Below are 27,007 nucleotides of genomic sequence, written 5' to 3'. Positions count from 1 at the left end.
TTTGCATTAATTAGATATATCAGATAAGCCTATTTCAGCTAAGAGAAATAAATCACATGACATCATTTCTGGAAAATACTTGATCAAGATGGCTTTCAAAAAATCTAAGTGAAACAAGTGCAACTTCTGTTTATTGATTAGTTCCTTTGCACTAGACTCCCCCTTCCCCAAAGACTTTACTGTGCATGTAGCTTAGCTGGTTTTCAAATGAGGAATGTGCTTTTACAGTTTAAAAGTTAGTTATGTTTTAAAACATATATTTTAAAATGCTTAAAAAATATAAGTAATCACCATGAGGTTAAAAATTCATAGGGAAATTCAAATTAATCAGGGGACAATGTTGCATCAAAACCCAATGAAACTTGATACTTTTCAAAACATTACTCAAGTAAAAATCAGGGGCAGGGAGATGAAGTAGAATTACCCAAAGCAACATGGTAGGCTGACAGCAGGGCCAGGAAATTAATTCAAATATTCCAACTCCCAATCAAATGCACATGTTTACTAGGTTATTTCTACCCCATCAAGGTTTTTCACTAACAGAAAAGTTAAAACTAATGTGAGTGAAACAAATATACAACAAACCTTCCCAATTACAATTCAAGAGGCTGCTCAGAAAGCCTTTGCACAAGTGAAAACATATCCCTTTCTATTCCAGAAATGTAACATATCTGCTTTGTCTTCAAAATACAGATTCTGTTTTACTTATGGTCTTGAAAATGGAGAATTACTCCACTAAACTCAGTGGCACAAACCCACATACACCTAGAGACAGGATCAACACTCAGGTGGAGAGGTTACCCATGGGTATACACTATATCTATAGTATGGAAAATGCATGGAGCACAGAAAAAATGCCAAAACTTGACATCTTGCCAAAACAAGTAGAAAAAGAAAGAGGATTTGGAAAGGTTGGGGGAAAAAATAAAAAGAAAAGGAAGCTGCTGTTTGAAGCTGCAGAAGTATACTGAAGGTGAGTTATATTTTATTTCATTAAAATATATTTCAAAAACATACTGTGTAAAAGAATTAAGATTCTCAATAATTTATTATTTACATTAGCAAATTCTGTTCAACTGTTATTCTTTAGATAGAAATGAAAAGTCTGCAGAAGGAAGTTGTATCAACCTCTTCAGGACAAAGCAAGCCCCTTTACCAAGAAACAAGTCCAAAATGCTTTCCTTCTCATTTCCACTCTTTCAAATTCATGTTTGCAAACAGATCACAAAAAGCTCAATGAAAGGTCATGGTGGTGAGTGTTGAGCACCCTCAGCAAGAGCCAGGATTTTGGACCACTCCACGTGAGAGAGAGACCCCAAGGAGATTTTAAAATTGCACTACCCAGTAATCAAGAGGCTGCAGGGCCCAATCCTGCTCATGCTCCCACTCGCTGTCCTACCTCCACTGAAATCCATGGCATTACATGACAGCAAAGCCTGTACTTGGCCCTGCAGGCATTTACCCAAAAGCTACACAGAATCCTTGAGCCAGGCTGGCAGTGGAGAGAGTCTTTTTCCTACCACTGTACACACACTGTAGCTTATCAATCTTTTTCAGCCCAAAGACAACATAATACTCACTGTCTTCCACCCCATACTCTGGGGTGAAATATGCATAGGGAATTATCTCTCTGATGTAAACAACTATAAGCACCATCCACATTTGCTGGTCCACATGTTAAAAAAAAGAAGTCATATTCAAGTGCCTTGCCATAGCCTTGATCATTCTTAGCAGGGCAGCTCAGCTTTCCCATCATCTTTCCAGATCTCTGAAATCATACAGGTACCCGACTATCATGCACAGTCCATTGCAATGCCAGCTGCTGGGTGCTTTACTGTTCCAGGAAAGAGTAGTTGCCTCTTTAGCATTCATATAAAAACCCGTGATTAAAAGCAGTAAAGCGGTCAGCTCGTGTTTTGTTTCCAGGAGGCACTCAATGGTGGTTCTGACATCTCGTGTAAGGCACCAGTCATCCAGAAGCTGAGCAAAAAAGTGACCCAAAAGACCTCCATTATGCAACCTTAGAAGGAACTGACAAAATTCTGCTGGTTTCCTTGCCTTCTTGCCTACATAGCATAAAAAGCATGGTCACACCATCTGGGGAAGTTTCTGGTGGTATCATAGAAGAGGAAGCCTCAACTTGCACTGCAAGCCAAGGACCACGGGTGACAGCACTTGTGATGGCTGCATCAGGGCAGCAGCTCCCACAGACAGAGCAGAGATTTCCTTGAGGCTCAAGAGGCCTCTGCTGCTTTGCATTCACAGAAAACAAGTTTGTGTCAACAGCGATGAGTTGCCTCTTTAGAAGATGTCTCCATAAGACACAGTGGAGGGCCAGACTATCAAATGACCTTTGGGGCATACTTGCTACAACTTCTCTGCTGTTGGTCTTGCCTGCACAGCCTTATTCACAGAGATGCAACGCCAGAGACAGAAGAGCCCATGGATGAAGAGGTCAGCTGGATGCTGGCTGACTGCGTCACTGAGCAGCCTCAGTCCAGAATATCAGTCTCAAACGGGACCAGGTGGTAGTATGTCAAGTTGGTGACATAAGCTGTTGGATCATCACTGTCTTCTAACTCTGAGGTAAAGTCACTAACACTTTCAAACCTAAGGAGAAATAAATAAATTTAAAAAAAAGAAAAAAAAAAGAAAAAAAAAAGGCATTAAGGCATTATGGTTCATTTAGAAAATCAAAGTCAAAGGAACTGGAAGTACTGAGGGAGAAGGCTAGGATGTCTGAAGAACGACCTCTGGAAATTTTGAGAAAAGACATTTGTGAGGAGACTACCTGGGAAAATGGCTGAAGGTAAGAATGCTTCCCCTGGTACTGCAAGTTATATTTCTGAGTAAATGTGTATTTGCTTCACACCAGACTAGTGTTGCAGTGGAATTATTTCTAGTGCTGGTCTGCAGATTCAACCAGCACTTTAATGAAGTTCAGTTTGAAAGACAAAGATCTAGAGTCCCAACTTTTTCCAGTGCTTTAGTATCTCATTCCCTCTCATGGCACCCTGAAATTTGAACTCATACTAGGAACTGTCAGAGAAGGTCCATGTGTATCAGCTGTGAATCATGAAGCTATCATTTCTCTCACACCAGCCTATGTACCATTATGCTAGATATGGAGACACCAGCAATGGCACCTCCTCTCTCTTTCCTAACCAAGATTCAACACTTCCTAGAGAGAGATGAGGAGTAAATGTAAACCATTGCTTTCTATGTTCTTAAATAAACAAAAAAGATGCTCCTTTGTAACTTATGGAAATCAATGGACTGACCTTACTTTCAGTAAAACAGCATGGCTATTCTCTTCTAAAACAGTACTAAAACACAGCTGTGTGGCATGCTAGGAGCTCAGGTTCTCATCTCTTTAGATAGCAGCCTTCAGTAAAAGGGACTCTCATGGCTCCTCTCTAGTGTGACACTGAATCTTCACAGCACTTGTCATTATAACACATAACTTCTCATGACACCCAGTTACCACACTGCATTTAAGATGGGACAGATCAAAAACATTACTCATTTGTTTTCAAGCCCCAGGGCTCCCCTCCTACTGAAGAATGATTTCCTGGGATGTAGCCTTTCTTGTTAGGCAATTCTGTGTACCTCTACAAAGAGATTTTTTTACGAGTCTTAGAAGAGCTTTCACTGTGTCTGTGAAAATCTTCACAGGAAGTAATCAGAGCTGATCCCATTCACATCTCCTCCTCACACCCATGTGTGTATGAATAAATCATAGGCTAATGAGGAAGGAAATGCAAGTGAACTCTGGAAGAGCAAATCACGCAGCTGAGGTGCACATCCTTCCATTTCATTCTCACAGTGTGTGGCAGCAACACAAAATGCCACAGTTCCCACACAAGAATGGAAAGGAAACTGCCTTTGTTTCCCATTTGAACTTGGACTCTCATCCTTACGCTTCACAGGTACCTTTCTCTGGGTTGGCTTTTCTATGAGGCCAAATGTCTGACACCAGTAGGAAGCAATGACTACAGTGCCCTTCCTCCAGAGCCTCACTGGCCTCCCCATGGCATGACATTTAAGTTTTGACAAACAGAGAACATCCAAATACAAAGAGATCCCCAAATTTAGTTTAACTTGTTTTGGTGTTTTCCTTCCTAGCTCCTGTGTTATAACCTGAAAAATTGCAAGGATTACACAGTATCTCACACCTACTCTCAACAAGAGGGCACCAGGTTGCTAAAACCTACACTTTCCTCAGTTACATATGTTCCTGCCCCAAGGAGACTTGAATTTCTGCAATAAAAAAACATTTTCATTCTTCCCAGAGAGCCTAGCAGTTAAAGGTGCTCACTGCAGGCCAAGGATTAAATCTCATCTCATGTCAAGCAAGGGAACTGAAGAACTGTCAAATTTCTTTTTATTAAGTCAAGTTTGAAAGAACTTGCATATATTCTGATAGACTAAGACAAAAAGGAACTAGAAACTGCTTCTGCCTGGTCTTTCTCACTTCTTTTTTAACTATGAGGACCATAATGTTTTAAAAGCAGAAATTCACGGCTTTTCTCCCGCAGTGTTGTTATACTCTTTACTTACAACCAAATTGAAATGAGACTGAACTTTGAATGTTTATCACCCTTATTACTTTACTCCCTCCAGGCTGTTTGCTTGCCTGCATGTGTGGGAACAGAATTTGGGAGTTGAATTTGTATCCTGCAAGCACTCCACAGATCACGTTGTGATGTCTTAGCGACTCCAGAAACCACAGATTATGAAACACCAGTGGGGCAGACAGAACGAAGAAAGCAGAAGTGTCAAGAAGGAAATTCAGATTCTGCTTTACTTCTCTAATTATCTGTATAGAACTAGATTATTACAGCTAGAAAGCCCCACAGATTTTGTGGTTCTTCAGCCTCACTGGTAGGGCACTACTAGCAGCATGTGAAGTATAATGCAGTGGCATTCACATGCTGTAGTTACACAGAAAGCTTTCCTTGCCACCAAAAAGGAAGTGTGGGCACAGAGGTCTGCAAAGCATGGCTCTGGAGTGTTTGTAGCAAACCAAACTCAGTAAACCAGGACTCCTAACTAGAGCTAGAAACTGTGTAGGACATCCAATGGTCAAAATGTCTTTGTGCTGTTCTCAGCAGGTCTTTTTCCCCAAATAAATTCTGCAAAGTATTATGGACATGGAGATTCATAAATGCCCAAACTGCTGCTTTTGCTATTTTTTTCCTGAAGTACCTTAGCAGATACACCACTATCATCCACCAAGGCTTACTCCTTGTGCAATAAGACAACTTTCTTTATCATTTTAACCCCTGCTAATGCACTAGAGTTATTGCTCACATCTTCCAGGAAGAAGAGGGCAGCAAGGAACACTGAAGCCTGTTAACCCACAGGAGCAACCAGAAGTGTAAACATGGCATGGAACAACAGCCCAGCTCCTCTCATCACCTTATGTGCAGACAGTACCTGGACAGATTTTCTCCTCACTAAGATTAAGAAGCACGGGGGAAGCATCTTCTTTTACTGTCAAGAGCAGGATTTTGTTTTCCTGGAAACATTCTGCATCTCACACCATCTCTGTGCTGCTTCTGCAGTGCCATACATGGAGGTATCCTTCCATGTACCACAGGATGGTTGTGACAATGGCAGCACCATCCTGAAAACGCACATCTAATACTCGAGTGAATAAGGCAGCACTCCCAATGCCACAGCCTCAGATGCTGGCCAAAAAGACAGAAATGTAGCAGCCCTGGCAGGACAATGCACCTCTCTAACAAAACCAAAGCATATATTTGAATGCATTTATTTACCACATTTCCTTTGGAAAGGACTCCAGAGCACCGAAAGCAGCACACATAAAAGGACTATTTATGGCACATGGATGCTGGGCACACTGAGTTCACCAAATTTTGCAGTGGTATGTTGTACTGCCTACTAAGATCAGAAAATGAAGGAAACAGAAAGCAAACAATTCAGAAAACCAGAGTAGGCAACTCCAAGCTAGGAAAATGCTATAGATTCATTTGCAGTAAGTATGAAACTTTTCAGCCCACAGATGACTGGTTAGGTAGCACTGAGGGCTGCAGCAGCAAACCAGTGCAGCTGGGCCCCTGGGAATGATTGCTATCTGCTGAAGCTCCAAAAGCTTCTCTTCAAAAAAGTACAGGTTTGCTTTGCAAAATCTCTGATTCGAATACATCGGCAGTCAAAATGTAAAATTCATAGAGTTTAATGTTGCTGGAAGGAAAAAGTTCCCATGTGAGTATATACAAGTCCAGAAGGAATTAATTATGATTTCAGGATAGAAACATCAATCCCATAAATCCAATTTTACAAGACCAAAAAGGATCTGCATAATATTATATTTTGAAGGATTTTAAAGCTTCCTTTATGGGCTACTAACCTGCATTTCAAATAACAATATATAAAGCTTCTGCTTTTAAAGAGTTCAATTTTTACAAAACAGCTGTGCTATACAAGTGCCATTAACTCTTAGCCATTACCTCTCAGCCACAAAATACAGCTGCAGGGTGGGCAAATTTAGGGCACCATGTAAAATATACATTTGAAATTTATTAAGTTATTGACTCCCAATTTAACTTTCTTTGGGGAAGTTAAAATACAAATGGATAAAGACAGGCTGTTATCACAATTTATTTCTTCCACCATAGCTTCTGGGAGTCCATGCTGACCATACAGTTTTGTCATATTAATATTTTCTGACCTCAATGGGATAACAATCAGATGACAACAGCTTTTGATCCCAGACCAGTAAGTTTTGCTTGGGCTTCAGCACATCTTTAAAATGGAAAATAGATTTTAATTTATTTTTTTTTTTAAAAATCAAAATAAGGTAGGAAAATGTTTTCCTTGGTAATTTGCTACTATTATTTATCACTCAGTGTTAAAAAGTGATCCACTAGGACAACTTTAATTTCCAGACAGCAGCCTTATAGAATTACTTCGTGTCTTACTTCAGCTTCATTAATATAAGCTTATAAGCTTAAATACTCTTAGGAAGGTAAAGGTTCAAAACACAAAGGGATAAGTTAATAGAAAGACTTCAAGAAATTAGACTGAAGCCAGAGCTACAATCCAGACCCTGACAAAATATTGTCAAACTCTAAACCTTTCCACAGGCTGCCAATGACCACATGGAAGGCAAAGAGCTGCATCCAAAGACAAAACCTCCATAAGGTTTTTAGTGGCCTGTTCCCATCATTTTGACAGCTCTGATGAAAAAGTAAGTCAATGTTGCTCATTAAAAATATTTAAATACTTCATTACCTTAAGCTCATAGAAATATCAATCATCTGCCATGACAGAAAGCTGTAGGAGTGGATTTCCATCCATACCCATACGTCAGCATAGTCACTGACTTAAGACCTACATGAAAGCCTTCCTACTTACAGGTCTTTGACCCCAAAACACCTACACATGGTAGGAGGAAGAAATTAAGAGAAAGGCTTGTCTAACTTCCTTCTCCCTTAATGAAGTACACATGCTTCACCAAGTCCAAGCATGTGGAAGCACCTGAGCAACTCCTCAGCTTCCTTTGATTATGTTCAGTGGTGTGTTTCCTTTCCCTAGAACCATGTTTTCCTTCCCAAACAAAGCATATGCTTCTTAGGATATTCCATTTGTAAGGATGTTTGAGGTCCAGATTTGCTCAACCCAGCTCTCATCACAGTCATGAGAGAAAGAAAAAACTTCTTTATTCTCACCTGGCAACCACAGCTTTTTTCACATACAAAAGATTCAGCTCTTTGGAGTCATTCTCACCAACAGCCATCTTATCAGTTTTAATAGAAAGGTCTGTGAAGCCTTAGCAACTGGGTCTAATAACTTTTAAGCAGTCAGAATGACAGCTAACCAGCCCTACTCCTAGACAGAGGATAACACTCCTTGGGAAAAGGGGGTAGGAAAAATGCTATGATTTATCTGAGGCTGACAGCATTACTACTGCACAAACCCCACTTACAAGTGTTCTGCTGAATCTACGTCCAGGTGTTTCTCCTTTCCATTGGGTATACTGTGGTCAATGACTATTGTTTCAGTATTGGCTAAACAAAATCCATTTGATCGCATGATTTCTGTTGGGAGAAGAAAAGAAAATAAGATTAAAAAAAAAAAGAAATGTTTTTAAAAAAAGAGCTGGAAAACAACTGCATATCATATGGAATTAACACGGTGGTGAACCAGGATGTGTGCATGACAATGAAAATCTATACATGAAAACAGGCATGAAAAGCTGTTTTCATAGCTTCTTACATCTGCAAAGTACCAGTGCTTAAGCAATTTTATTCATGTAATCAATTCATTATATTTGAAATATTTGAAGCAAGGCTCAGTGTCAGTCTTGTTATTGCCAGTGGCAAAATTCTTGTCACCCTCAGCAGAATGGCAGCCCACCTAACTATTGCAACCTACCACTACCAAAACATAGTTGTATTTTTCCTTAAGAGTCCAGGCATAAGCCAATTAAGACAAACCTAAAAATACAGGAAGAAGGAAATAAAAAGTAACCTCCCAAGTTAATTTATCCACCATCTTTAAAGAATGTAAAAAAATGCCACCTCCTACACTGCCCTCAATTCTACTTTTTTGTTTTGCTCTGTGTAAGAAGCCTCTGGTCTAGAATAGATGAAATTTACATCTAGTTCCACTGACTTGCTATCATAGGGAAAGTTTATAATTAAAGAATAGTATTTGATGTGGATGAGAAGTTAATCTATGGCTGTGCTACATGGAAAGGCAGACTAGGAAAGTCACAAGGATTTCTTTTGGTCACACAATCTTGGATGAAGCGAGGGACACCAGAAAATGAACATATATCCCTATATAAATCAGCACTGACTTAAGTGGTATGATTCCTGATTTGCCTCAAGGTAAGAGGACCTTGTTTTATGCCCTTGCATTATCAGCACAAACAAAAGGAAAATACTGCAGGCACAAAAAAAATTCATACAAGGAATCCTGAAACAGACCAATTTCAGCTATACATATAGTTCAAGTAATGAGTAGGAGAGGAAACGAGAGACAGAAGGGATGAAATTTTTTTAAGTGTACCTTTACATGCTCCTACATTAAGGTAAAGCCAGAAGTTATTTCCATACTTTTCTTGAGAAAGCAATCTTTGACTTTCAGTCTATTTTACTGTGACTGACTTCAGCAGAATAAGTGAGATGGTGGTAAAAACCCTGCATCTCAGCAGAATCACACTTCAGCCAGGACTCTGTGAACCAACATCATACTGCAGAGTAAGATTTACACCATAAGTTCAAGTTCAGCTTTCATCTCAGAGGATGGCCCTTCCTCTCTTCCCCATCACCTACCATTCTGCACAGGACCATGTAGGGGACACTTTGTTTTTTTCATAGAATACAAAATATTTTTGTTTGCTTTTTTAAGTCTGCAAGCCATATAGAAAGCTCCACTGTAACTACATGAATGCCTCAGTATTTCCCTACTGTCCTTGCCATGACCTAAGCGTTACAGCATTTCATTGCTGTGTGAACTGCTTTACTGCCATCTACTGACAACGCCGACAGACACTGGAACATTTCCAGCGTTCAACATTCAGACGAGGCAATTACCAATTAACATCAAATTTCCACCTATAGTCTTAAATTCTTTGCAGCAATCACTTAAACGATAAAGCTAATTACCACAGGATGCTTTTGAATAGCTGCACAGGTAGGAAAATCTTCCTCCAATTATCTAGGTATGACTTGTCTCAACCAAAATTAATTTAGAATTAAACCAAAACATGTTATTATTCCTCTAATGTGATTTCCATAGCTCTTCTACACAGGAGGGTTCCCTCTGCTGCCAGCCTCTGTCCATCAGCCAGCCACCCTCACTCTGCCTTTAGGTTCAACTTGACCATCTCTCTGTGGTACCCACCAGTTAACACTTAGTTGTGTACACACAGAGTAGGTGTGCCCTAAAGGGGGTATAGACCCTCACAAAAATTCAATGAAACCCTTCCAAACAGTGAAAATCCCCAAAACAGAGCAACACTGCAGTTTCTAACCAGCAAAATTCCAAATACCTCTATACTTGATAATTGCCTATTTGCAAAAGGAACAAGGTACCACTAGCAGCAGCCACTCTTTGAAACATATTTACAGCAAATAGTTTGGGGAGCCTTCATTTCATGATGGGCAAGTAAGTGCTAGGAACTACTTCTCAGTTCTGGTCTCAGGTAGTAGCAACATATCTCAGCCTGGAAAAGAAACATATTTTAGCCTGGAGAAGAGGAGGCTCCAAGGAGACCTCATCGCTCTCTACAACTCCCTGAAAGGAGGGTGTAGCCAGGGGGAGCTTGGTCTCTTTTCCCAGGCAACTCTCAGCAAGACAAGAGGGCACGGTCTCAAGTTGTGCCAGGGGAGGTTTAGGTTGGATATTAGAAAGAATTTCTTTACGGAGAGGATGATCAGACATTGGAATGGGCTGCCCAGGGAAGTAGTGGATTCTCCATCCCTGGAGATATTTAAAAAAGAGACTGGATGTGGCACTCAGTGCTGTGGGCTGGTAACCGCAGTGGTAGTGGATCAAGGGCTGGACTTATCTCTGAGGTCCCTTCCAACCCAGCCAATTCTATGGCTCTATGATTCAGACAAAACCAGTGACTATGCTCACAAGAGACAATGCTGAGAACACGTCCTGGAGATCAGGAGCAAATAATGTAACCACATTCAGCCTTTGGAAGATGACTGATGTCAGGAACATACACATGAGGAATTTCACCTGAGGTTTCCACATCGATTCAAGATGAACTTGACCCAGACCTCCCCAGCCACAGATGGGGTGTGAGAGACATATGTAGGCTCCTGTCTCTTGCTCCCAGGAAGCCAGGCCTGTGTCACCCTGCTCTGAAGTAGGGATCTGGGGGCTCTACTTTACAGTCTCTATACTTCATCGCAGCCCAAGTTCAGGGGCACCCACAAGAAGGCACCAGCCCTGACTGGCTACAAGACCTCACTGAGGCTCTGTATTACACAGTATATTTCTAAGGAGTTCCTTGTGGGATCATAAACACTTTACCATTTAATTAAAAGAACTTTTATCTAACAGAGGACAGCTTTGATTAGAACCAGAGCTCAGGATCAATTACTAAAGGTCTACTCTGTTTAAGATCAATCCTTAAGACACACCGTTTACACCTTTAGCATGCTGACACTGTGACTGGCCATTAACCTTTACACTGTTAGTACCAAAGAAAACTGATACCAGTTTCATGGTAAACACTTTATGTACCTTGAAAGACTATGTATTATTTCACTTTTATTTCACTCTCTGAAATAAACCACACAAACTCAGCAGCTGCCACTAGGCTCATGTGAAACATTTCAGTATAGAAATACAAAACCAGACATACAAAAAGGCCCCAAACCTTTTAACAATGGTCAGTAGCAGATGAAGAGGAGAAGGGCTGAAAGAATGGGCAAGGATAAGAGTAATACTGCTCTCTATTTTACCCACGAGCAATCTGTGGTTTAGCAACTTCCTGTCTCCACTTGTGACAGGTCTCATTGCACTTTTTCTACACTTGCTTGTCTAATTCCTTTTTGAAGTCACTTATGCTTTCAATTTCACCATACCCTATGACACTGAGTTCCCCTCTTTAACAGTTCCCCATATGGAAACAAAACAATCTTATAACCTTTCTTTTCTTTGCTTAAATCCTGTTGTCTGTCAATGTTATTGGATAGCCTACAGTTCTTGTTTCAGGAGAAGCATGGGGTAACTGACCTCCTATTCACAGCTTTGTAGATTTCCATCATATCCCCACTCTGTCATGTCCTTCTTTGTTCTTTTTCTTAGAGAAGCTGTTCAACAATTTGAATCCTTATTCTTTATTTGTAGGCTTTTAAATCCAATTATATCTTTTCTGAGATGGAGAGACCAGAATTGTATACACTGTATTCAAGATGGAGTGGTACTCCTTTCTTTTGTTCTCCCCCTCCTTCCTTAATAACATCACCCCTTGGCACTGAGTTTGCTTTTTCAAAGAACTGTACCAAGAGCCTCAAAAATCACCTTCCTAAGTGGTAACAGCACAATCATGTGTGAGCATCCATTTCACCTGCCACTTTATTGCATAGTATGTCAAGGCTAATTATACATCCCATACTATAAATCAGACTATGGAGGACTACCTTTTGAATTTCCAGTGGAAAAATAATGAGGGGAAGAGCAAATAAAATAATTTCCATTCTGTAATTATTGCATTGACTGTAGGAAGCTAACAACTCTTACCTGATATTTTAACTGGACTTTGAAAGCTTGGCTGAATTTTATGTACATTGTCATTTTTTAGAACTTGGTCCAAAGGAGATCTCTCAAAGAATGTAAGGACGACTTCAGATCTGGAATACTTAAAAAGAGAAAAAGAAACAGACATCATTCTTTACCAGTAATTTGCTTTGTCACTCTTCTCCCTTTCCAACCCCTTTGTAATGACTTATTACAAGCAACAGCCCAGAAATGTCATTACACAGTTCTTGCACCCAGCACTTCTCCAAGATACTCCACAAATTGGTGTTTCTTTTAGACTTTGGCAAAGCCCATCACTTTCTAATCTGCATGAGAGTACGTGCTACCATCAAGGAGGAATCAAGCTGGGCTAAATGTGGAACATGGCTTACTCACCTTCCAGGGCATATTTATAATAGTCTTGAGAAGTTTTTCTACTTCATTAAGTCTGGCTTCTATATCATGGGCTTCTTTTATTGTGATGAGCCCTGCAAGCAAAATAAACAGATTGTGAGCACAGACAAAAGCATGCTTTCATGTATACGCACACCTCAGCAGCCAGAAGCAGCCAGTCAAGCTGTAGAACAACCTCAAATGCCATGCCTCCCAGAAATATCTTTTAACCTGTGCTGATGATCAGGCATGCACCCCAAACTGAGGTGGGTGTAGTTACAAGCAGAGTTGCAAGCCTGACACAAATCCAGCTGTTTATGGTCATATTTAGGAGTTGCAATACAAGCAGTAGAACCACCTACTCCCTCACCCACAGATTTGCTACACAGCATTCCCAGCAGTGATAATCAAACAGCCTGTTTTCTGCTTCCAAGAACCATGATTCATCCTTTTTTCTCCTGTCAATAAAAAGCAAAAGAAAAACAAAGAAAACAAAAACCCACAACCCACAGATAAGAGGAAAAGACTAAACACAAACTAAACAAGAGGCTATGAGGGCAGTCTTGTGTGTCTCTGAATGTAAGTCCCAGTGAGCTGCTCAGGGAAGATGTCTCAGTATCATGCTAAGCACAAACCAAATTTTTGGATTTTATTTTATTTTCATTTTAATCACTGAATTATCATGGTGCTGCAGAAGGGTTTGAAATGGAAATTTTGCTGTCTGGTGTCCAGAATGATGTATTACAATGCTTTGAATTTTGAATTGCTCAATATGGAGATCTTCAGCTGTAATACTGTATTTCATATGCATAACCTGCGGGACATCTGTAACTTCCGCAGACTTTAGCAGACTTAGAGAAATATAACACAGGTTATATGCACATACAGGGAATGTACTCCAGAAGAGTCTGTGAGAAATCACTATACTAAAACTGTAAGTGCTGAACTTTAGATGCATCTCCAGCTCCCTTTTCAAAGGCAAATGTACAGAAAGAGCAGTCAAACATCCACAGTGTGAGACCAACATCCACCAAATCTTTCAGCCTGCACTACTTCTTCTTGTTTGCTATCGAGGAGATATGATCCCCTACAAACTTTCCAGACAAGTGTGACTTTGAAGCTGTCAGGTCTCCTTCAATTACAAGTCTAAACAAAAGAGAGATTGTCTCCAGAGCAACCAGGTTTACTTGATAGTTGTCTCACAAAAGTAGCCTTTCTACTGCCCCTCATTTTTCCTGGTTTTCTCAGCATTGCCACTACCTCAAAGCCAAGTCCAGCTCACTCCCTCTTCTGACAGCAGAGCTGGGTGTACCAGCAGGCAGGACGTGTATCCCACTTTGACCAGTGTACACTACAGTCAGGTAGTTCTGTATGGAAATTCTCTGAAAAGCTGTAAATGTGAGTTAACTCATCTACATGGGTTCACAGACTACATATTAGATGGGTTGTGCTTGATGTTGCAGACCTCAATTGCAGACCAGCACCCTTCATCTTCCTAACTACTGGGTGTGAGCAGGCCTGGGTGGATCTTCTTCACCCCTCCAAAAATATGTTCCCATCCCACATCAGAATGAAGCTCAAACTCTTCAAAAAAATGTGTTTTCATATCCCTTAAGGAAAAAAAAAACCCAACCAAAAAAACCCAACCAAACCAAAAGACTGCCAGTGGCCCCACAATTCAGACACCGACACATGACGTTAGAAACATGCTGTCGCCCTGTCGTAGCCCACATCAGAGAAAACAGAGCCAGCCACCATGATGCTGGGCTGTTGTGGGATGCCTCCAGTTCTCCTCCTGTCTACATAAATAGTGACACATTCAGAGCAGAGACTGCCTGACTGCAGCTCACACCTTGCAGGCAAACACCTCACTGCTGACCCACCAGGGATGCAGCATTTGCCTGCTGCTCTCTCTCAAATCCACCTTCAACCTTAGGCTCTTTCCCAGATAAGCACTGACTGTTGAAACTAGTATTTTACCAGCAAGAGGGAAACTTTCAAACAAATGAAGATATGCAGACTAGGGAATAAATACATAATTAAATAAATAAATAAATAAGAAAAGGCACCTCACCAAGAACATGGAACATTCATCCTGTGAGGAAAACCAGCCAAGGAGTTAGGATTTTCTCTCATTAGTAATCAGGAAAAGCATCTCCAGCTCCACACGGCCTTTTTATGCCTCAGCAAGAGAAGTTGGACAAGATGCCCAGCCTGTCACACAGTTACAGATCACCCAGTGGGAGGTTTTACAGCTTCTTCCATTCATCAGGGATTTCCAGTTCTGGTATATTCCTCCTTCCAGCTCTTGGAAAGGCACCAGGCATGCAAACCCACACTCCTAGTTGGAAACTGGCACAGACAACTTCTAACATCTGACACAATAAAAACTGTTCTTTACTGAAGTTTTAGTAATATCAAAACCAAAAGGCAGACAGCGTAGGAAGGAGAGTAAGTGATGCATCTGCCTGGATGGCTTTGTATTTATGTCCTTAATGATTACAGATGCACAGCTTTGGGGTGTAAAGCTGCTGACCTTACATGAATCCCCTGTTACAGGGAATTCAGTTTGTCTGGGCAAGCTTTCCTCTTCATGTCTGTATTCCAAATACACAGAAACCACTTGACAGGCGATATATATATATATATAAGTCTGTATATATCAAGCCCAGTAATTTCTTCTGCAATAGCCACAAAGTTTGTGAGGCCCTCATTTACCTTAATTCTACAAGTCTCAATTTTTAAGAGTTAACAGATGTCCTCATGGTTTTCACTTAGTCATGGCCTATGATCCCACAGCCCAAGGAGTTGATCACAACTCGACAGCCACACTAGCTGGATCAAGGTCTGAACAAGCAGCCGGAGGAGCAGAGGGCCCAGTACCTTCATTCACTCCTTTTCAGTATTCACTAACTGGTTGCTGTTATCAATCACAGCACACCTGTGCATGAAGAATGCCATGGTTTCACGTGGCAAATTCACTGGTGGTCACTCTCGTTTAAGGTGCTCTTACCCTCCCCTGCAACTCATTTCCTCTTCCACACCAGGCTGCCTCTGCTTTCTCAGCCACAATTTGGTGAGCAGAGGGGAATCCCTTGAATTGCTCTTCAAGGTCAAAGGCTTCAACTAAGGAAACCCCAGCCTTGGCAAAAGAAGCAAGAGACTGCAGGTTAGGATGCCCAATTCAATCTCCTTTCTCACCCAGACACTATGTATTCATGCAAATAGCCCGATTGAGTTTGAGCAGGAATCAGGACGTCTGCATCCAAGTTTTCCATCTCTGTTCTTCCCCTTGTGGAGGTTTCTCCCCTGGCTGTTACCTTTTTCCTGTTTGGAAGCTTTGAGGAGGCAGAGAGAATGGGTGGAAAAAAAAAAGACCAAGACAGAGCTTGGTGTAAGATCTCCAGATACTGGAAATGCCTAGACCAACAGCCACTAGGCACATGCCAGCTGAATTTTCAGACAGAGCCCAGCACCTCCACCATTCATGAATCCTGACTCCAATGCACCACAAGCTGGTTGCATCTGGAGTCCACTGGCCACATATGCAGCATCCATACAGCAGCTACTACATGTCCTGAGGCTGTTGTCTCTCTGCCCATGGGCCATAAGTATGTGCCTGTTTTTCCATCTGGAGATTTTAGACCCCAAGAACCCTAATTCAGGAAGTTTGCTATAAAATAGAAATACGACACCAATAAAGCAACCAGTAGCCTGAAACAAGATGCACTTTCTTCCACTTGCTCAGTCATGCAACAGAGCTGAGCTCAGAGCTGGGAAATCTCTTTGTGAGGTCATGGTGAAAAGCTGTTTCTCATGCCTTTTCCTCTGCCCTGGCCCCTGTCTGACTGCTAATGGAAAACATGCACAAACTCCTCCTAGGAAAACTTCGCTCACTCTGTTAGCCATGCTGTGCTTGGACAATTAACTATAATTTCAAGTGATTTAAATGCTGTAAACACCAATGTTTATAGAGCTTGAGGTAAACTCGAGCCCCACTGGCTCCTTTTTTTACCACAAAACCTGTTGCCAAATACCACAAACCTCTAGTATTTCTTCACCCTGTTCACAGGATCCCACACTCTGGGTGACAGAGGGGACAATACAGGCACACCACCTAACCCCAGAATGGCACTTGCCTGGACCTGGGGTATTTGCTTTTAGAGAGGTTCTGCTGTGCCAACAACCCCCATAGTCAGTAACTTTAGTTTAAAAAAAAGGAGGAGACAATCCCTTTGACATCTTCTCTGCTCCCTTCTTGGTCAAGAGCCCCAAGCAGAGTCCTTAAGATTAGGTGAAAAGGATTTGCCTGCAGTTTGAGACCGCATGTACATAGCAACTTCATGCATAGCAACACTTCTCTGGAAAAAAACATGGCACAAACAGCGCAGCAGGCCTGCAGCATCTTTCGTGCTCTGGGACTCTGTTGCTGGAGCAGCTGCAGGAGGCTCAGAGAGCAGGCAAGCAGCTGTGTACCTGGCACAGCAGCTCATGGTGTGGGAGAGGGGCCCAGAGCTCCTAACAAGCAGGAAACGACCTCAGCAGAGGAGGAGAAGGAATGGGGAGCCAATTCCTGACGCCAACACACAAGCCCTGGTAGACCTGTCCTATTACTGCCATGTGAACCACCAAATCTGCATCTCATAATATTTTGACAACTGCAGATAATGTGCTGCATGCTTCTACCCAAGGAAGAGGGACAGGAATCACAGCACATGCTCCATGGTTTGTAATGAAATCACAACGCAGTCTTGACTGCCAATGTCTACAATGAGTACGTTGTCTCACCAGTTCTCTGGTGTCTTTCAAGGAAAAGTGAGTTCATGCCAAAGTCAAGTATGTCTCATATGCCATCTCTCAGTGGTGACACAGAGAAGTCTGTTCTACTGGACATGTGTTGCTGGGTACAAGTCACCATGTATACATGACCTCAGACTGTAGGCAAATGCTGTTACTCTAGCCCAAAGGACTCCACTTCAGGCTTGTGGTCAGAAGAGCAATAAAGAAGAGATCTTCTACTTTCTCAAAATCAGTTTGATATGTATTAGAGGCCAAGCAAGAGCAGAAGCAAAGGTGTATTTTCTGAGGATGCATGAAAAGAATGGCCATTCTCCTAAATGCTGTGTATTTTAGTATGAACATGAAAACTAAGATATTGCATTGAGCTCTCCTCGCCTAATCCTTTCTCCATCTTCTATGGGAAAACTGCAGAATAGATGTCAAAGTGAAAAAACAAAAGAGTAGCAAATAAATCCAGGGAGGAATCTTAACTGCTAAAACACACTCCAAGACAGATTGAAGGCCTGTAGATTCAGATCTTGAGCCCATCCTTCTCTCTTTGCACAAGCCCATGAGCAGCAGTTAGGGATTTCAGATTTTTTGGAGAGACACATAAGCTGTCTTGCAGAGAAGATAGGTACTCTGCTCTCTCCTCTGACCAGGCTGTCTGGTTTCAGCAGGAGATACACTCCTTTTCCCCAGTTACAGTATTCATTAACACTGCAGTGCTCAATCTTTTTTTATCCTTTACCCTCATTCCTCCTTTCCCTCAGATATGTCCTAATTGAAGTGCACACAAACACAGTTCAGGATACAGATGGAGCAATAGCAGAAAAGCCTCAGCCACAGGAGGAGGTATACAAAATCACAAAATATTGTCTACAGAATCACTGAAAAATGTCTAATGGAAGAGTTCAAGCTCATTCATCTAAAGAAGGACTGATTCCAAAGTGAGATCATGACGTGAGGAACCATGTGCAGTCAACTTCTGAACATCCCCTTGGACAGATATTCCACAGTAACATGGAGGAACTGAAGCTATCCACCTGGGACATGGATCGGGGCTGAAAGGTGGCAGCTCAACCCAATGATTTCTCCTGTTTTTCTCCTTTGCACTGCTTCCCACTTCCTTCCTATGGGCTCTTCTAAGCAATATTCCACTTCAGTTGGCATCTTTCCCTGCTTTGTGGTCACGTTGCCACTCTCCTCCCTGGTAGCTGCCCTGGTAGCATCCCTCCTCCACACAGACACAGTTTCCCTGAACCTTGCTGCCTGGGAACTACAGCATTAGCCATTGCAGACGCTACTCTGTGGAGGCCAAAACAGCTCCCACTTACAGCTTCCTCCCCCCTGACAGAGCAGAAGAGGATAAAAGGTTGTCAGAAGGACAAAAGAATACTTAGTGGTATGTAAAGGCAGGAAATTCAAAAAAGGAGAGCAGATGGAATAGCTCATTTCACAAAACTTTTCTCTGTAGAAATAACACCAAAGGAATCCCTGCAGTCCAAAGGCTTGATAAGATCCAGAGAAGTGCAGAAAATTACAGGCAGTCAGGGATATCAGTTCTGCAATTACTTGAGACCAGGACTGTCACTTTTCTGCTCTCTGTTGGTTATTTATGCTGACCTCTGGAGCATCTGGTTCTCATCAGTAGGGACAAGAGCCCAGAGCCAGCTACAGCACTGGTCTGACTTTGTCTGGCAGCTCTAGTAACTCCTCTTTGATGCCTCTTGCCTAATCCCATGACACCTCTCTCTTGGGACAGACACACTTGCCCCGTCACCTCATGGGGAAATTCATCCATCTCATACGAATGACAATAGTCACCACAGACTCTAAAACTTTTACAAAGGGTTTACTATTTATGCAATGTCACTGATGTGATCCATCTTGGTGGATTACCCAAGGAACAGCTAAAAGAATATGATGAAGCTGAAAAGAAGGATGCAGAGAGGGTGAATTTTTGAAAGTTGCTACATCTTACACTGCCTTTCTTAAATTTGACATTGAGGAACAAAATAGAGACAGGTTTTTTTTAAGCAGCGTGAGGACACAGTGCATATGTCACTCCATAATTTTAGAAGTCCCACTAGATGGCAATGAGCCTACTGAAGATACTCAGAGAAGTCTATTAGATACAGAAAGACAGAGCTTTCAAAACCCTACCTGCACTGTACGCACTTGGCTCCAACACGGGCCACTTCTTCTTTTGTTGCTCATTTGCATCAGATGTAAAAGTACAAATGGATCAAAGTCTTATTCAAACAACTGTCCAATTGAAATCCCCTCGAGCATGGGTTGTGACTGTGACTGAGAATGCTGGCACACTCAAGCAGAGCAAGGAGGCAAGTTTAATGCTCAAAAGTCCAGATCCTCCAGCTGATAGGTTTTCCATACATGTATTATTAGTTATGGGATCTCCCGGGATCTCTGGAGGGGAGATGGCACCTTCTGGTGACAGACCTCAGCAGACAGGCTTTCCCCACAGAGCTCCCTGTCTTGATATCTGGTGAGCCACAAGAAACAAATAGATGTCAAAGAAGCACGAGATAAAAGCAAACAGAGCAGTCAAAGTCTAATAAAAGATGTGAGCTCCTACAACCATTTTTAGTGCTGTTTTCTTATCAGGTGAGAACTGTCATGAAAAAAACCCACCTCATTTCCATTCCTTTCCACCAAAAGCCTCTAAGACACATTGCCTCAGTCCACCACAAAAAAGGCAACTTGTGCCTAGCTTTATAACAACATAACCAGATTCATTTATCTCCATCATTACCGATGAACCATGAAATTCAGCTAATAAAAACAAACCCAGAAGCCCCAAACTTAATTTCGGTTATGGAGCGCTGCTGGAGCCTGATAACCATCCTTTGTCTGCCAGACAACAGCTCTGAGCAAGCTCCACTAATGAACTGTTGACAGTGTCAACAATGAAAAGAGCACAATAGATGCAGTGTATTTATCTATACTGTCAGGGCACCGAAACAGCTGCTGTCTGTGGAAACCACTATGCCGCTTCTGTAGAGCTCCCTCTTCTCATAAATCACACTCCCAGATGGTGTTGTAAACAACAACACAGTAATGCAGCATATAGAAAAGGGTAGGTCACAAGCACAACGTTTGAAGCAAATGCAATGTTCCTGGGCCAGCTCTTCAGGAACTGCCTTCTGCCTCATGCAGGTCCTTCCAACAGCAGCCCTGGAGGAGCTTCCCATGTGCTTCCTGGTGCAGAGCCACTGGGACTCAGAAAACAGCCCATCATCTGCTTCCCACATGAGGCAACCGTGCTGCAGGGCAGGCACAAGTCTCAGAGATAGAGCTCAGCACTGGCTGTCCAGGAGGGACTGAGTCACTACCTCTGTTCTACAAAGGAAGCTACAGATGGAAAGTTTCTACAGGCAATCTCCACCAGGTCCTACAGATGGACAGAGGTTTGGCACTGGCAAGGCAGAAGGGAACAGTAGAGTTCTGGAGAGCCACAGATAACCACGGATGGCAGCAAGCTGAGGAGGGAAACCTAGAGAAAATGTGGCTCAGGGGAGGCAACTTGGGGAAGTAGGAAAAAAATAACAGAAAGGAGAGCAAGGGGAAAAAAGGCCACAACAAAGGAGAATGAGTCAGAGAAGGCATGGAAAGAAGGAAGGGGGAGAAAAACAAGCACTTTGGGAAGAAAGGGCCCATCTAGTAGAAAAAAAGCTGTAAGATGAAGAGACTTTCTGACTTGACAGCTCAAGAGTATTAGAGCAGGAGCAGGTGCTACATACAGGTGCAATATGAACAGCAACACTGGAAAAGCATTTAAACTTGTGTTCTGATAGCAAAGGCAACAAAACAGTGGCAGAAGTCACCCTGCCATCCCAAGGGCAAAAAACCATCCATGCTTTTAAAAGTTGATAACACATTCTTCTGGCTTCCCAGTCCCACACTTAAGGGGCTTATCCTGATCACACTAAAGTCAGAGGAAGGCATCTGATAGCATTGAAGTTGGATCAGGTTCTAGGATAAGACTTCAGCAAGAATCCCTTAGAAGTAATATTTAGAGAAAAGAGGGGAAAAGAAACAGAAGAGTATTTTTCCTGCTTTATAATTCACTTCCAGTGTCTTATCAGGTTCGTTGCAACTATTTCTAAATACCAATTTTGTTGTTTTCTAAGTCCATAGTTATGCCTTTCTCATGAAGGCTGATTTACATACAAAAGTTATTTATTTTGCATATAGAAACAGACAGACAAATTAGTAACATTAGGCTGTGTTCTAGCTCTTTTAAGAATAAACTAGCCTGTGTTTTTCTGTGATCCTCTTTTGTGCCTTTGCCTGGAGCAAGGGATGGGCACATTTCAGACACAAATAAAATACTAGCAAGTTACTAGTAACATCACACTGAATCATATTTAGTCACCCTGCAGGTATGCATATACCTAACCTTGTTTACTAACTTACTAGTAAGCATTGTGTTGCTGAACGTCCTTGGCCCCTAGCATCACAGTATACTCCAGATGCAGAGAGTGCACTTTGCCACATGTTTTTATTAGTTATCAAAGACAAGACCAGATTGTGTGAATGCTATACTTCCCCTCGGGACTTCCCCTCTTCTCGTATCAAAGAAAGGGTAAGATGAACAGGCACTGCAGAAAACTCTCTCTCCCATCCCCTGTCATCTCAAAGCACTCTGCAGATCTGAGAAACACAGAGAGGGAGAGTGTTGTGGAAGTCAGTCCAAGGGGACAAGGGCAGGAGAAAGGAAGGGAGAGGATGGTCTGCTGCTGCTGAGCAAGAAAAGGAGCACACTGCTTCCCAGTATGAGGTATCTACTGAAACCAATAATGGTAACAAGCAACTATTTCTAATATTGCTGACTTTTTTAAAAATTAAAAATCTCCTTTTAAAAAGTTAGTAACATCAAAAAGCTCAAGCCTTTATCCCTCAAACATACTCCTTAAATATAACATACTGCAGCTTGACTGAGCTGTAGGATAATGCTAGTCCATTTAATGCTCCTTAGGCAAATCTGTATGAACTTGGGAGCCCTTCAATACAATGCAAATTTGGTTTGCACTATTTTACTGCTTCCTGCAGATAAAAGGCACAGCTAATACTCATCTTCTTTCAGAATGCCTAAGATAAACACAGACACATAGAGAAACTCATACATCTGCAAATACAGATGTATGTGTATAAAAATACAGACAAATATATATGACTGAATACTAACTCACACAAGTGTGTGCTTTTGTCAGGTGTTTTTGTTAGATTAAATATATCAAGCTTTATGTAGGCAGCAGGAACTCTGCATTTAAACAGGACCTTAAGAAACCATGCTTAGCCCACGGATTTTCTAAAGTCCAGACCATGCAATACCTTCTTAAAGCCAAAGCTTTATATTAATGTCATTTATTTAAATAAGATTTTTCTGTTTCAACTTTGTGAAGTTACTCAGGGCTGTGACCAGTCACTTGAAAATGCTGGTATGAAGTGTTCATACCAGCAGAACACTTTCATACAGAAAAGCACACTCTGCAAAGTAATTTCCCTTAGAGCCGAAGCAGTGTAATTTTAAACAGAGTATTACTGAAATTGTAAAGCGTGCTGAGACTGCTTAGAAACTACTCCTGATTCTTATTCCATCTCTGCTGCAAAGTCAACCCCCACTCCTTCACCAAACCGAACAGATCACGATCTGTTTATATTGGGTTTCGATTTTTCAAATCCTGGACTGTTGCTTTGCTCATTCCGAATTCTACTGAAGTCTGTATGCCTATTGCTGAGATAAGGTTAAGTGAAGGTTGCTGGCTCCAGTTATCAGGCAGGTACTGAGCATCACAGACTGAGGATGCTTACTCTTCCCCAGCTTTTCATGCACTAATGGTGTATGTTAGCTGGGGCTGTCAAGAAAAGCCAGTGCAAGTGACCACAATCCCGTCTGGCTCCAACTGTACAAACAATCCCTCAGAGAGATGTGAGAAGAGTTTAACATTTTGCAAAAGCTGTGATGGGTTTTGAGACAGGGGAGGAGCCACGCTCACTTCAGTGAGGTGCTGAGGAATGAGAATGGCCTTAGGATGCACAGGGGCTCCTGTGCCTAAGTGATGGGAGAGAACATGCTGGGCAAGGCAGAAGGTCTGGGCTGGAAAGCACCAAAGCCTGTTTCCAGCCAGACCCAGCACACGCCCCAGCCTGACCACCAAACTACTCTCCAGAGCCCCATAAAACCAACAAATACAAAGACTACCTTTGCCCTGAGAAGCCAAATTTTAGCCACAGTGCCCCTGGCAGTTGCTGTGCCCTTCAGGCCACAGACAGTCTCACTCCAGACCTACTTGGAATCCTCAAAAGCCAAGGCTCAAGTGCCATATGCAATTGAAGGCCATATTACTTAGAAATTACTGCTTTTCAGCACTGCTAAAAATCATGCTTGTAGTTCTTAAGCAGAGCACCTGCAATGGATAATAAATTTTCCCAATATTTTAGGTCTCTGGTCAGGAACCTAATTGCATGAGACACAGTATAATAAGCTCTCTGCTTTGGGGCTCTTGGGTCTTCCACCCACCGCCTCCCCGGCATCCCTGCGCCCATCCCCGCCGTCTGCAGAGGGCACTCGGGACCTGCGAGTGGCGGCGGAGCTGCCACTTCCCCGCTGCGGGAAGGAGAGACCCGTGCGCCGGGAATACCCGCTGGGGAGCGGGGCTCTGGCTCTCGCCATCGCAAGGGATGGAAGGTAAGGAAAAAGATAGGTATGAGCATTTATATATGAGGAACGAACCCTACATCTATCCCATCATCAGCGGTTAGGGATCTGGCGCGACGACAGAAGGCGACCCGTCTCACTTTAAGGCACCCGTCAGAAAACATCCTTAGAAAGTCAGACCCAGAGAGACCGACTGGCATAGGGCCCGCTGGCACACAGGTAGGGCCCAGAAATAAATCCGGTCGATTTACATTGGTATGTGGGGTGGAGAATCAGCCCCCATAACGTAAAAAGGCTGACCCTCTGCAATGTGAGGATCACACTTGCAAGGTGAGAGGTGAAGTGATAGCAAGGGACAACTTCAACCGGAGTCTCACAGAGGAAAACACACACAAAATACCAGCTTCTCCTCATTCTTGTACAAGCAAATGATTTATGTGATTATTCAAACTACTGGAGAGCCTGGAAGTTCTACACCCACATCTATTTCCAAAGGAGCCAATGCTCTGCACCACTCTAAACACTTGAAATATTTTAGAGCAAAACACGTCACTGTATCTAAAAAGTACCCCAAACATTAAACAAATAAAACCCAACCCTCCTGACAGCTAAACAGGGACATGCTACTTCTACACAAAGGGGCCTGACTGTGGGCAACATCCCCCTAGTTGGGTTAATCCACTTCAGAAACGAAAAGAGAAAACACGGCTCCAAGCGCTGGTACAGTTCTCCGGTTTTGCAGAAGTTATGCGAGGAATTATGCCAGCTCCCAGAGTTGCTCCGTCCACTGGCAAGCGCCGCAGCCTTTTTTTTTTTTTTTTTTTTCCCCTCCCTTTCCCTGTGGCAAACAGCATACCAACATGGGGACAGCTTTACAGCTCTACTCCTGCCAACAACCCACCCCAGCCCTACATGGGGAAGTCTCGGGGAGGCCGGAGGCACCGAGAAGGCATCCCCCTTCCTCCGCTCAAACCAAGATCAGACCCCTCCCCCGTCGCCGCGTAGCTGGAAAGAAGCGACGGGGCTGGGGTCTCCCTCCTGCGGGAGCCCGGATCCTGGGGTGGGGGGGAGCGAGCCCTTCACCCCCGCCTTATAATTACAAAATAACAATTAAAAAAAAAAAAAAAAAAAAAAAAAAAAAAAAAAAAAAGACACGAAGAAATAAAAGAAACAAACAAAAACACACAAAAAAACCCTCCAAAACAAAAACCACCAGAAATCAACTCCGGGAGGAGTTTCCGACCACAAAACGCCGCCGCAGCTTTCCAGCTCCCACCACCCGAACCGCCCCTCCGCGCCCCGTCCGGTCCGGCATCGGCTCCGGTTCTTCGCTCCCCTTCTCCCCACTCGGGGGGACCCTCCGCCCACCCGCCCGCTACTCCGGGGGAAGCGGCAGAGGCCAAAGCCCATCCCGCCCGCTCGCCAGCCACGTAGTGAGGGTCGGGCCCGCGGCGGCTGCTCAAACCTTGGAGCAAGGGGGAGCGGGACAGCTCGGGCCGGTCCTCAGGGAAGGAGTCGAGGAGCCGCTTGAAGAGGCGTCCGAGGTCGGAGTAGCTGCGGTGCAGGTAGAGGATATTGCGGTCCGACCATTCGGTGCGGATCTCGTAAAACTCCTCCTCGTCGCCCCGGCGGCTGATGATGAGCCGCCGGATCCCGTTCACCCAGCAGCCCCGCACGTACATGTTCACCAGCGAGGTACCCTCAAACACGGCCGAGGCCATCCCGTCGCTGCCCGCGCATCCCCCGCCGCCGGCGGAGGGCGAAGCGCACCGCCCCGCGCCGCCGCGGCCAAGTTAAGAGGAGGAGGAGAAGGAGGAAGAGGAGGAGGAGGAAAAGAGAAGGGGGGTGCCACCCGCCGCACGGCCCCCCCACGGACCGGACCGGCCCTGCCCTGCCCGCGGGGGCTGAGCCGCCTCCCGGCACTGGAAGGGAGGCCCCGCCGGCGCCTCATAGACGGCGGCCAGCACCGAGAAGCCAGCCCGGGCACCCCAGCCCCTGCTCCGCCGAGCCCTCTGCACCGGGCGGGGCGGCCGTCGCCCCCTCCTGGGGCGGGGAGCGGGGCGGTTCGTCCCCTTCTTGCCCGGCGTCGCAGCTGAGCCCCTCCCGTCCACGGGACTGCGGCCGCTGTGACGCCCCCCGGGCCCGCGGCCAGCGCCTACCCTCTCCGCCAAACACCCACGGTGGGATCCTCCTCTTCCTCCTCGGGACGCTTTGGCAGACGCCACAGACATGACGAGGAAATTTTTTAACCCTCCCTGTGACCCCAGAACTTTTTTTTTTTAAAACTCCCATCCCGGCCAGGAGAGGAAGGAAGGGGGGAAATTGCAGCATGCACGACTGTCACACTCACACACACCCCCCCCAACACCACAGAGGGTGGAAAAGCGTCCCTCGGTGCCCTGGGAAGCCTAGTGCGGGCATTCCTGAGGAGAAGGACCTCGGTTACAGCGGGGAAAAGCAGGAGAAAGGGAGTCGGTTACAGCGGGGAAAAGCAGGAGAAAGGGAGCTGATGCCTGGGACTCCTTCATTCCTTTCTTAATAAATAGTCTGGTGGGACACCCTCCCTGAGGGAGCCTCCAGCAGCATCCCATAAGAGAGGGAGATGGGAAGGCCTCTGCTTGCAAATACAGCCTCTCCATCCCATGGGGACCCCAAACACTGTTTTAACACACAGAGAGCAGGGTGCTGGGAGAGCTGGTGAGGGCTGGTGAGGGCTGCAGCAGGCAGCAGCAGGCATCTGGCAAAACCAGAGACACACTGAAGAGCAAGGAAGTGTGTGGGAGGTGCACAGATGCCTGAAAAATGCCTACAAGCTGCAGGGTTAAGATATGCATACTGAAGGTGAAGCAAATGACAGCATAGTGACTTGTGATGCATCATCTGGGATGGGCCTCTGCTTGAAGGCATAGTGGCCTC

General features: G+C 43.8%; 1 protein-coding gene across 1 annotated transcript; it reads right to left on the bottom strand.

The window, feature by feature from the left end:
* Positions 1-26,015, bottom strand: PXDC1 (PX domain containing 1). Its single transcript, XM_030445928.1, has 5 exons — positions 25,557-26,015; positions 12,631-12,722; positions 12,238-12,355; positions 7,955-8,066; positions 1-2,610 (listed from the first exon to the last, which is right to left on the bottom strand). Exons 1-5 carry the CDS (start codon positions 25,810-25,812, stop codon positions 2,493-2,495), a joined length of 696 nt encoding a protein of 231 aa, XP_030301788.1. The 5' UTR covers positions 25,813-26,015; the 3' UTR covers positions 1-2,492.
* Between the last annotated feature and the right edge of the window lie 992 nt (positions 26,016-27,007).

Source organism: Calypte anna, chromosome 2 (genome assembly GCF_003957555.1).
Source record: "Calypte anna isolate BGI_N300 chromosome 2, bCalAnn1_v1.p, whole genome shotgun sequence".
Lineage (NCBI taxonomy): Eukaryota > Metazoa > Chordata > Aves > Apodiformes > Trochilidae > Calypte > Calypte anna.
This window is presented reverse-complemented; position numbering and strand designations above follow the sequence as displayed.

Excerpts from the sequence above, each read along its gene's own strand:
- PXDC1 (XM_030445928.1), bottom strand. The coding sequence starts at position 25,812 with ATGGCCTCGGCCGTGTTTGAGGGTACCTCGCTGGTGAACATGTACGTG. Across the intron at positions 12,723-25,556 it reads CCGCTCCCCCTTGCTCCAAG|GGCTCATCACAATAAAAGAA; the intron begins GTTTGAGCAGCC and ends TTTTGCTTGCAG. Across the intron at positions 8,067-12,237 it reads AAGTCCAGTTAAAATATCAG|AAATCATGCGATCAAATGGA; the intron begins GTAAGAGTTGTT and ends TTCTCCCAACAG.